A 13,197-nucleotide genomic window follows, 5' to 3' on the forward strand; every position below is an offset into this window, starting at 1 on the left:
TGATTCTCACATAAATGTAAGAGGTTCTGGCCATGGCCAGGGTGCATATTTTCTTGGCCAAACTAAGGCATATTCACTGATCCTGTAATACAATAAATGCAATTTTTGGTTTAAATGCATTTCTGTAGATGTAAGTCAGTGTTACATCAATAAATATTATTGTATATCGCATTACATATATTTAATTTTGAAATCTATACAGTTTAAACATAGGGAGTTTAAAATGTACTTTTTAGATACATATATACATGTATTAATTACTACACAATCATGAGAGTTGTACTGGCACACAACATCATATTTTATTTATATCAGTTCTGTTACTGGTATTACTAATATTGCCTCAGCTGATCAATGTACATTGTTGACAATAGTTCAGCCATAATTCCTGTGTACAGTGTATGAGTACAGTCATATACAAAACTCACTGAGCTGAAAAATATTGTTCTACAATTGATTGCATGCAGTCTCATAGAGAAGAGAATTATTAGAATTATTGTGAAGATATTGGTAAAGTCAATTCATCATTATACTGCATTAGGATAATTATTAGATAAGTAGTGTGTCATGTGTTGGTAAAAACAATAATTAAGAAGACAAAAGGATGCGTGTACACAATTGTGATAAAAGTGTCCTATAAAATTAGGGGGCATCTTATTGATTTATAAATTCCAACAATCTTAGACTTTCCTGCAAATATAACTTGTGAAAATACACTGCACTATACATTGCACTGTGATGTCATTTTCTTACGCTACCAGTATGCGAACGTCTGATTAAATGTCGCTTTCTGATCAGCACTAGCTTGAACATATTTTATTAACAGGGACAGGTATACATGTATATTTAATAACAATACCCCAGCAGTGAATGACAGGTTCTTCCCAACCAGTGAAGTCAAGTGTGTACACATACCACAAACAAGTAAGACTAGTCTATAAAATAGCCCATAAATACCTACATACTGCCAAAATGATACTGATTATATATTGCACGATGATGAATTTTATTTTATATACCGGTACCTGCAATAATACCTTCTATACTTTTAAGTTAACACGTCACCGGTCACTGGTAGCATAGTGGTTGTCACATGCAGACTCATGATTGGTAGACCAAAGTTCAAATTCTACATGCACAGACTCGATTGGAAGGCCAATTCCACTGTCAAGATTCATTCACTAGCCTATGCGACTCTGAGGGAAACCATGGTTAAGGTCCGCAGGTGCTTGTGTTCGACCAAGCCTGGTTAATGTCAGGATAGCGCATTGAATTGCTGTTTGATAGAGAGATGGCTGCACAACACTGTCATGTAGTCCCAGACATAAATATAAGTTAACACATCATTGACACTCTTTGTCTCTCATTGATTCCCATGGAGGCTTTCAGCATATGTGTTTTAAGGCCAGAAGTGTAGTGAAGATTCCAACATGCACTCAAAACTCCCGGCCAAGATCAAGGCTGTACGACAATTAAACACTAAAGTTATAATATGGTCAATGATTTATTGTTTTGATTGATTGAAATTACCTTTGAATAAGTGTTAATGGCATACAGAATCACAGGCAGTTAATGGCAACAATAAAATTTTGTGAAGGAAAGTTGTAAAATGTTCACACTGTCTATTGTTAGACACCACGTACTGCCTTTATAAAGAAGGGAACGTACAGTAATTGAAATAATAATTGTCGTTCATGTCACCATGATTGTTTTTATTGTTACCAATTCATGTATATTCAATTGTGGACATTTCATTTATCAGTCAGTATAATATCTCAGGCAAGTTCAATACCTATGGAAGCTACATGTATGTGCTCTGATGGATCTACTGAGCTGTCTGCAGTGTGCGTGTCTTACATACATGTCAGTCTGTGCATACGAGTCCCCATGGTAATGTACTGAAGTCATGGAGACAGCCAATCACTGATGACACAGAATTCTGTGCCATCTATGTATTTACATAGCGATTCACCAGACCATTCTTGAGTACACTGGGAAGGACAATCTTAATGGCTAGATTCTAGGCTATGTACTAGTTGAAAGAATTCTGTTCTTATATAATCAGACATAATCTGTTGTTGATCATGCACACTCTATAACTTCATTTGTTGTTTGCAAACTTGGGAATGTATTAGTCATCTGTAAATGCTGTACTTTTTCCTAACATTCTGCCAATCTTTCATGGTTATGCATGAATGCATCCGCAAACACTTAGTGTGTGATGCATCAATTTGATATTGTGTGTCCTAAAAACTATTATCATAGAGTTTTAGTTTTTAATATTTAGTCTGTTTTTGTCTGTTTACCCACTGGTCTGTTCTAGTCTATGTGCCCACCAGTCAGTCCTACTATATTAGCCCACAAGTCAGTCGTAGTCTATTAGCCCACCAATCAGTCCTACTCTGTCCACCAGTCAGTCCTACTATATTAGCCCATGAAATCAGTCATAGTCTATTAGCCCACCAGTCAGTCATAGTCTATTAGCCCACCAGTCAGTCCTACTATATTAGCCCACGAGTCAGTCATAGTCTATTAGCCCACCAGTCAGTCCTACTATGATTGCCCACCAGTCAGTCCTACTATGATTGCCCACCAGTCAGTCCTACTATATTACCCCACCAGTTAGTCCTACTATATTAGCCCACCAGTCAGTCCTACTCTGTTTGCCGACCAGTCAGTACATGTACTACTATATTAGCCCACCAGTCAGTCCTACTCTGTTAGTCCACCAGTCAGTACTACTATATTAGCCCACCAGTCAGTCATAGTCTATGTGCCCACCAGTCAGTCATAGTCTATTTGCCCACCAGTCAGTCATAGTCTGTCCACCAGTCAGTCCTACTCTATTAGCCCACCAGTCAGTCATAGTCTATGTGCCACCCAGTCAGTACTAGTCTATTAGCCAACCAGTCAGTCCTACTCTGTTTGCCCACCAGTCTGTCCTACTCTATAAGCCCACCAGTCAGTCCTACTCTGCCCACCAGTCAGTACTACTATATTATCCAACCAGTCATAGTCTATTAGCCCACCAGTCAGTCATAGTCTATTAGCCCACCAGTCAGTCCTACTCTATTAACCCACCAGTCAGTACTAGTCTATTTGCCCACCAGTCTGTTCACAATTTGCCTTATAGATAATACATAAAATATTTCAGACTGCACACTCTGTTCCAACAAAATCCACTGTTCTCATCAAGGTCTCTTATCAGTCCTCCTATGTGGAACATGACAACTATATATATTGAACACAGCACTGTAAATACATCAGGCTGGCACTTCATCAACAAGCACATAATCTGATGATCTGATGCTACTGTATTAGCCCACCAGTCAGTCCTATTCTATTAGCCCACAAGTCAGACCTACTATATTAGCAATACAGTCAGTCATAGTCTATGTGCCCACCAGTCAGTACTAGTCTATTTGCCCACCAGTCAGTCCTACTATATTAGCCCACCAGTCAGTCATAGTCTGTCTACCAGTCAGTCCTACTCTATTAGCCCACCAGTCAGTCATAGTCTATGTGCCCACCAGTCAGTACTAGTCTATTTGCCCACCAGTCAGTCCTACTATATTAGCCCACCAGTCAGTTCTACTCTATTAGCCCACCAGTCAGTACTACTATATTAGCAATACAGTCAGTCATAGTCTATGTGCCCACCAGTCAGTCCTACTATATTAGCTCACCAGTCAGTCCTACTATATTAGCCCACCAGTCAGTACTACTATATTAGCCCACCAGTCAGTCATAGTCTGTCTACCAGTCAGTCCTACTCTATTAGCCCACCAGTCAGTCATAGTCTATGTGCCAACCAGTCAGTACTAGTCTATTAGCCAACCAGTCAGTCCTACTGTTTGCCCACCAGTCAGTACTACTGTATTAGCCCACCAGTCAGTCCCATTCTATTAGCCCACAAGTCAGACCTACTATATTAGCAATACAGTCAGTCATAGTCTATGTGCCCACCAGTCAGTACTAGTCTATTAGCCCACCAGTCAGTCCTACTATATTAGCCCACCAGTCAGTACTACTATATTAGCCCACCAGTCAGTCATAGTCTATTAGCCCACCAGTCAGTCCTACTATATTAGCCCACAAGTCAGTCATAGTCTATGTGCCCACCATTCAGTCATAGTCTATTAGCCCACCAGTCAGTCCTACTCTATTAGCCCACCAGTTAGTCCTACTCTGTCCACCAGTCAGTCCTACCCTATTAGCCCATCAGTCAGTCCTACTCTGTCCACCAGTCAGTCCTACTATATTATCCCACCAGTCAGTCATAGTCTATTAGCCCACCAGTCAGTCATAGTCTATTAGCCCACCAGTCAGTCCTACTCTATTAGCCCACCAGTCAGTCCTACTATATTAGCCCACCAGTCAGTCATACTCTGTCCACCAGTTAGTCCTACTATATTAGCCCATCAGTCAGTACTACTATATTAGCCTACCAGTAAGTCCTACTCTGTTTATCCACCAGTCTGTCCTACTCTATAAGCCCACCAGTCAGTCCTACTCTGCCCACCAGTCATAGTCTATTAGCCCACCAGTCAGTCATAGTCTATTAGCCCACCAGTCAGTCCTACTATATTATCCCACCAGTCAGTCCTACTCTATTAACCCACCAGTCAGTACTAGTCTATTTGCCCACCAGTCTGTTCACAATTTGCCTTATAGATAATACATAAAATATTTCAGACTGCACACTCTGTTCCAACAAAATCCACTGTTCTCATCAAGGTCTCTTATCAGTCCTCCTATGTGGAACATGACAACTATATATATTGAACACAGCACTGTAAATACATCAGGCTGGCACTTCATCAACAAGCACATAATCTGATGTATTATCACAGGTCTGTGAATATTGGTTGGATTCAGTTTAATCTCTTGATATAGAAACCATCTAAACATGTGCTTTTAATAATCCTTCATTCTAATTAGCCTTTTCACTGTCAGTTTCCTCTAACAAATTCACAAAATAGTCATGTTTATAGATTGGGACAAAAATAGGCAAATTCTTTAGAGTGAAAATTGACTCAGATTTTGTCTGTTGGCTCCAAAATTACAGTTCATTTCCATAAATATTGAAGAATATAGAAAAAAATTGCAGTCAAATTTGGGCGAGAAAGTCTGGTATTGAAAAGGTTAAAGATATGCAGTTTTACAACCTGTACTTTTTCATGGTCTGAAAAATGTTATTATCTATTCTAGGTGTCAGTTTAATTAAGGAAAGATACTGACACATTGTGTTATAACAATTAATTCTCAAACAGGAGCATGATATGGAATTTGTATTTTTATATTATCTGCACAAAATGGTGGCCAATCTAAAATCTGAAACATTAAGGAAACACTATCTTTTTTAAACTGGTCACCTTCATTTTATTTTTGCTTTAGGAATATGTATTGTTGTATATATGACATTTATTACTGTCAAATTATGGAGTTTTTTGTCCATTTAGTGATGATCCACTCAATTGATCCTCATTTTTAAATATCAATACCTAATATCCATAATGAATAACATCCCCTCTCATCACCTCTTCAGGAATTAGCTGTGATTAATAAGTTCTTGGTTTTGCTGTCATCTTGTATTCTATTATTGTATTCTATCTATTCTATTATTTCCCATTATACTAATCTTCCATCATTGCAGGTTTTGAACTTCAGAACTATGAGGGCACTCATTTTTGAGACAAAACTTTTGGAAATGCCTTGGTCTTATTAAATTACTATCTTATTGATTTATGTTTTTTATATTTCTCAATTGTATCGCCCTCTACCCAAGGCCCACATGTTACCATTCAAGTGTAGCCATAATTTTAAGTGTGTATTTGAATATCTGCCTGCAGTAGTAATGTCAATATAGTCATTATAATTAGTCAAATGACTCTCTTCTGTTTGAGTTTATAGTTTACTTCAGCCATTGGCCGATTTATTGCTATGCATTCTGAATGCATGGTCTAGTATTTGAATTTTAAAAATATTTGTATAAAACAAATTCATGCCTCTATGAAATTAAAGCAATCATAAACAAAAGCAATAATATCATTTTTATTTTTTAAGCCAGCTCTAAAAATAATTATTGTCTAATTAATGGAAGAATTAGTTTTTGGTGTTTATAAAAGATATGTCCTTTGTGGGTGAAATAACACTTAAATATGTTAAAAAAATAAAGGTTAAAGTTAGGGTTAGGTGTGAGTACAAAATGAACTCTTTCCTGATTGCTATATGTAAGGATGAATATATAAGAGAATGCAAGACGAGCATATTACATGCTTTGCAATTAAGCAAAAATTAGATCAAAGATTGTATGTCTTTCACAGCTCTTTCACAGACTTGTAATTTGCATAATGTCGAAATTTAGGTTTATCTTGATTTTGTGATCATCTCAAATTCTTCAAATCATGTGAGTTCCTCATCGCATATCACACTACTTGCATATACCCGAGTATGCAACAAAGGCATTTCTTCGTCTTCATAATGATTATAAAATTCAATGGCAGTTGAATCAAACCAGCCAATAATGAGCACAATGTACAACAGCATCATTTAAAACGTTCCAGTGTTAGTCAATCGGCCAATAGAAACCTCTTGTTTTAGTTTGAATTGTGAAATTTATGAATATTCATAAAGATGAAAAGAATATCTTTTTTGCTGAGAGTACATAACACAATTATATTCATAACCACATTTACCAAAGTAGAGAACATGTATATGCCTGTGAATAACAACATCATTGGCGACGAGGAAGTGTTTAATTTTTAAACCAACAAAATATGTCTCCGGTATAATAAAGCAATAAAACATTGTTGACCAAAAATGCCACTCAACATTACACACTGTAAGCTATGCTTCAGTACAAATCAATATGCCATGGCATACTGGGCTGGCCGATGGATTATAACTATATAAGGTCAGTCTTCATATAACTGTATTACAGAACTGATTGTTATAAAAAAAAAAACACGTTTTCACTGTAAATTTAGAAATTGTGTAGCATTACAATGTCCTTTTCCCTACCAGTTCCCCATTTTCATCGCAAATTCATAAAATAGTCTCCTTTATAATCTACACTTTCTTTCATAAGATTGGTACAAAAACAGACATTTTTTTTTTAGTAAAAACTGAAAATTTACTCAAATTTTGTCTGTTGGCTCTAAAATCACGGTTCATTTCATATTGAAGAATAATGTACAGACAAACTTGGGCAAGAAAGTCTGGTGGTGAAAAGGTTAAAGGGCTGAGCATTTGAAATCATGGGGGGGTGTTGAAAAAAATGCAAGCTAGACAATGAAAAAAAAAATTGCGTGCTCGATGTTGTGGGAACAATTGCAGACAAAATTGAAGAAAAGTAAATTATAGACAGAAAAGACACTGTGAAAATGAATTGCACTGGTCACACTCTTACAACCACCCATCATGATTTCCAAAGGTTGACCCCTAAATTTCATTTGAATACATCTGAGTGATAATTGCCAACTATGACAGTCCTCCTTTGCTGCCTTTTATTTACATTGATGTACACACTGACCATGGTTTGAACACAGTCCCTCTACCCCTGGTCTGGAAAAGGCTATTGTCTAAGGTGTGAAATACCCGCTGTGCTCGGACTGCGCTGGGTATGGCTTTCGGTGAAGCATAGTTTCTTGATAGCAGAGCATTCTATTGAAACGATCGATTCATTGTTCCCTTCATATTCTAGTTTTTACAACCAAAATAAACCATATATTTTGATACTTTATATAGATTTAGAATCTCAACACAATTCTTTACCCGGCAAGTCTTTTTATAGTGGCATATTGACATTATTATTCGTGAATATGGCACTTAAATTTGAGGGACTCAGGATCGCAACACTTCTAAAAACCTTCTATTCCCCTTCTATTCCTCATGTGTTTTAGAAAGATCAATGTTTTTTCGTTTATTGGATAGCTTAATTATACCCAGTTGTAGTTTGTGGAACGGCTCATTGTGCTTGTTTTATTATATTATATTTTATTATTTTATTATAGTATACAGATCATATTTAGGCATCACTTTTTCTGTTCAAAAGAAAGATGGCCTCTTTCGTGTCATTATTTTTGTTTCCAAGCATATATTTGGGATGTAGTTTACAATGCTGGTGACATCATGCCTCTAAGAATAACATCCTGCAGTATCAATTCTTTAGCACTGCCAGAAATTGAGTAGGCAGACTTTTTTTTTTCGCCTGATGAGAATTTATTTACGGGTGCCATTTTGATTTACGACGGAAGTCAGTGGGTTGGCTCCTTTTATAGTAAGAATAATATTTTTTTCAATGTGAATAGATTTGTACATTAACCTTTTGGTGATGTGTTTAGTTTTTCTCTCAGATGTTCGTATTTTGATAAATCATGGTAATATGTTCTGTTCTGTTTAAAGTTTGTGATTGTAGTGCTTAAGTTAGTTTAAGCTCAGCTTCCTGGCTAATTGTCCAAGGTGTGAACGGTTCACTTACCCGCAACCAGCCCTGGGACAATAGACTCGAAGCGCTTCCAGACCAGGGATAGAGGGACTGTGGTTTGAACAAGGAAATTATTTAAATCAACAATGTTTTTATCTCTTTCAATTAATTATATTTTGCATGTTTATTGAATGAAAAGCATACGGATGTTTTTTTGTTTTTTTTGTTTTTTAATATTCTTTTTATATTATTTGTGCTGGTGGTGGCTACAGTTATATGTGAAGCTGGCGATCACGCAATCCTGACCCGAACGTGACCCACATATTAAAATAAACACTGCCAACACAACACGGGAAATACACTGCCATATGCTTCGAATTGTTCATTAAGGCGAGTTATAAAAGTTGGAAAAAGAAGGCTTACCACTATGTACAGCACTAAACGGAGCTTCTTCGACGGAATCATCATCAAACATCAACTCGCACGTATGTTTGTTAAGGTGTATGTCCTGTATTTTGGCGTAGTACACTTTTCCTTCATCCCACTCGGCCAGCACAACATCGCCGACCGCAAACGGAAACTCCGCCGTTGGTGAGTGCGGCATCACGCTGTTATCTGACAAGACAAAAATACGAAATCACTAAAAGTCCACACATCTGGCTGTCCGTCGGCAACTCCTGTATTCGCCTGAAACAGATTAATGTACGCAGACCGGTACACAGACGACACACTTCGTAGAACGTGTCCGCCATGTTGTGATGACCTCGTTTTGGGATAGTAACAGGTGGGCGGGGTCGTGTTCGGACAATACTTACAAACAATGCATGGTGACGCGTGTTGATGATTTTATCACGGGGACTAACAATAACTACTAAAAATAATATTTAAAAAATATGGTTTGCCTTTTATATCCTGTATAATGGACTGTTCTACATCGCCGCCTATTGACAGAATGGAATGTCCCGCTTATCTATAGCATTCGTCAATAATAATGTTTACTCAGAAAACAACAGTCTACGTTGTTAATATATGAATTCCATAGTTGGATTTTACCAGGGAGGTTGTAATAACTTCAATTGTTTTGGGAGTTTTGTTTTATGACAGCCTATATCAATGAACATTCTTTTCAAAAATCATTTTGTACTGTAAAACAATTTATTCACTGGCATTTAATTTCGCTATTTTTATGTTTGGGCAATTTCACTGGGTTTTAAACGAGTTATATTGTCATTTTACATATTCAAGAGTATTTAATTGGGCGGATTTTACTTATCGGCGAAGATAGCTAATCAACAACCAGTTTGTAATTTATGTGTTTACGATATCTTATCATATTTCCATATTACGATACTCCCAAGCCAGTGTAGCACGGAATTGAAAAAATATACTTTCAAAAAACAACTGCTAACTACCAAGATAACAAATTACTTTATAAATTATAACACCAGTGTGGGATTAGCTCCATCCATGTCTAGCTTATAAACTAAAAACAATTATGTAGATGGTGACCCCGGTTGTCATAGCTACTGTGCCGGGCCGAAGTAACTCATCACTAGGCCTTGGTACAATATCAGAAGATCATTTAAATGCACTATTGTTACTCTGAACTACAGTATTACAACTTGAAAATAGTTGATGAATATATATGTCGTTTACAATAGGGTTTAGTTTATTCAGTACGAGCATCACAACAATCAAAATACAGTCAAAACATTACAATCCTTGCAAGCATGAAATGTGACATAATGGAGATAGCCATACGAATGATGGACCACGAAAAACGAAATAAAATAAGCTTATTTAGCGGAGTCTTTAATTGCACCTACACCAACACTTTAAAGAAGACAATAAATATAAATAAACGCATGCGCACTCGAGAAAAAATTATATTTTAATGTATTTTGCATTCACTTACATTGATTTCGATGATCAGTGAAATTAAAAATCACACACGAACAAAGAACGGATACATGCAATTTGTCAATATCACGCTCATTACTACTTTAAAATCCATTAAATTGAAAAAAATCATTCTTACACGTGTTGGCGTGTGCCCGTTCAACACGGTGACTGAGACACACCACATGTACATGTATTACAATAGCGACATTTTTTTGTTCTGATCGGTCAGTTCACCTTTCCCCTCACACATATGCACAACCTTTTTATGCGAATGTAATTGTTAATCACCACCTGTATGATGTCCTTTGAAAAATTTAAATTCAGCTATTGTTAATAATATTGTTATCAGTTTTTTATAAATTCCCCTCAAACATTCACGATAACGCAATACATAGACGTGTTACGTTTCTGTGGGCGGGCACTGCTAAAAAGAGTAACTGACGTTACAATCAAACGGTTCTACTGGATACTCGTTACGTTACGTAATATTACTGTAAGTTTGGTTAAAAGGCCAAATACATACATATGGTGGTTTCGCCAAATATCACCGTCGTCTATAATGGTGTTCAATACATTATCAGTAATTTCCATGATGCATATTATTCACCTATTATCACGTCCACACAAACATGTCTGAATATTCAACTACCTGTGATTTCCCGCAATTTAAATATACATCGTATATCGGAGATGGAGACACATGACCTAGATCAGTCACGATGGGCGTTAGACAAATTTGGCTTGCTTACTGCTACAAATGTCTAGAATTATTTTTACATTTTGTTCACCGCTGTTTTATTTGTAAATTATGAAAGAGTAATGCTCGGATTTTATGTGTGAACATCACTCAAGCTGACGCTTATGAAAATTACATGTGATACTATTTTTATGCTTTTTAATATTTTATATATTGTGAAATGTTCAATAATTCGCACTCTTTTACTTCATTATTTATATTAACATGACGGCTTAGTATCGACATGTACAATGTGTGCTGCCCGACACGGTACAGTGCCAAACTGTTTCCCAATCTTTATTACACTGACTACGACGCCTCAGGTGACCGCTGTTCGATGCTTTCTCGCGAATTTCGTTTTTTTTAATAGGTGCGAACCACCCCAGATACATACTGTGGTGTTGTCTGCCCTCTTCTTCACTTGACATTATGAGAAACAAGTGAACAAAGGTTAAGATTCAAATACAAAAATCGATGAGAAAACAGACAGCAAACACAATTTCAATACACGCTGTCGTTGATGGCGCTATCACTATACACTGTGAACCAGGCCGGCGACTATAAAACCAAAAACGCTGACATCGACTTACCACAATTCAAACATTAATGCCACCGAATAGCAACGGCTACAAACACCAATAGTTGTCTAATATTGAACTTTAATAACTTTCGGTTTACGAAGCGAAATGTACCTGTGTTGTATTTTGTAAAATGGTCTGAAGAGACAATATGGCGTCTGTTTCGATGTCTTTTTAAGTCCAAAACAAACCTGTCAGGTCTTAAGATGTTTGTTTTTTAAATTGGTTTGAATCTTCAAAATATCTTAGACTACGCATATTTTATTCTTAGGAATGATGATTTTATTATTTATATTCTGTCTGTATATTTCAGTTAAATTATTTAATGTATTTTAATTATCGATAAGCGAATTCAGACAAAGTGCAGTGACTATCTGGAACAGTGACCGTGTGGTGCGAAGTTATCATGGGGTAAGAAGTTATTCGCGACGAAGTGGATTTGTTACGTAGTGACTGAAATTCAACACAGGAGTCCCGTGAACATCAGATGACGCTATGCAAAGGCTACCATATTTTGATAGATTAATTTCACAGTGAAACTACAACGTTTCACGTCTTTTCAAAGTATGGGCCGACTCATTGGCACTTGAGAGAGACAAGTTAAATTGGAATAACTGCAGTTTGAAATTTGCAAGAAAACGGAGAATAAGAAAACTAATGCAAAATAGACAGCGAAAATGAAATTTGGTTTAGAGATTATCTCTACACATTTATGACCAAGTTGTATGACAATTGACATTTACAAAATGTAATTAACATATAAAAAGATTGTTAAAATCAGACATACTGACCTGAAGAGCTACATAAGTGGCTTGGTACAAAATGTAAGGGACCAAGCCCGGCAACACCTCATGGCGCCAACTGATTGATATGATTGGTGTAGATGTGCTAGTACGACCGATATGGGTGTAGCAGTACAATGCGTGACAATACTTGCGTGTCTGCTTTGACAACACGCACGCGTTTCATGGCCAAATAATATAGCCACATTGAATTGTCACGACAGTCATAAAAATTATTCGATGAAAACATTCCAACAGTCACGTGTTTTGTTTTGTTTTTTGTGCGGGCCCCTAAAAACGAGTTGAACGCTCATCATGTGGGGTAGGGTCTGTCGGATGCGAAGAGAGAGTTCCAAGGGGCGTAACTAGAAAACCAATAACTATTTGATGCAGTATATTAATCATAATTGTTTTAACCAAGAGAACACTCGATAACTGGGGCGGGCGGGCGGGCGGGGAGGGGGGAATTGCGCCGGGATAAAGGTAGGAAACTCTTGTTCATATAACAAACGTAGTCAGTATTTGTTTAAAAAAAAACTTTTAAATCATCAATACTTACAAAATCCCGTTTAGCTAGACTATTACCATGAACATGTGTATTGTGCTATTTAGACACACAAATACTTGAGTTAACATTGACCTCTTCGAGCAGACGAATACAGTTCATTTAACGTCACATATTTACTCGTCAGTCCGCTCGTGTCTGCTGTTCCTTCGGGTTTCATATACTAGTAAATTGAAAAACAACCCCGGGTCGTATACGATGAATTT

At 36.9% G+C, this 13,197-nt stretch overlaps 1 protein-coding gene across 1 annotated transcript in view; it reads right to left on the reverse strand.

Annotated features, from left to right (window-relative positions):
* LOC100370165 (uncharacterized) overlaps window positions 1-13,197 on the reverse strand; it is a 94,753-nt gene that overhangs the window by 64,013 nt on the left and 17,543 nt on the right. The window contains exon 2 of the mRNA XM_085491668.1: window positions 8,852-9,043. Coding sequence (XP_085347794.1) covers window positions 8,852-9,043 — 192 coding nt within the window. The remainder of the gene's footprint in view (window positions 1-8,851; window positions 9,044-13,197) is intronic.

The sequence above is a fragment of the Saccoglossus kowalevskii genome, chromosome 16 (genome assembly GCF_978046115.1).
Source record: "Saccoglossus kowalevskii chromosome 16, keSacKowa6.1, whole genome shotgun sequence".
In the NCBI taxonomy this organism is placed as follows: domain Eukaryota; kingdom Metazoa; phylum Hemichordata; class Enteropneusta; family Harrimaniidae; genus Saccoglossus; species Saccoglossus kowalevskii.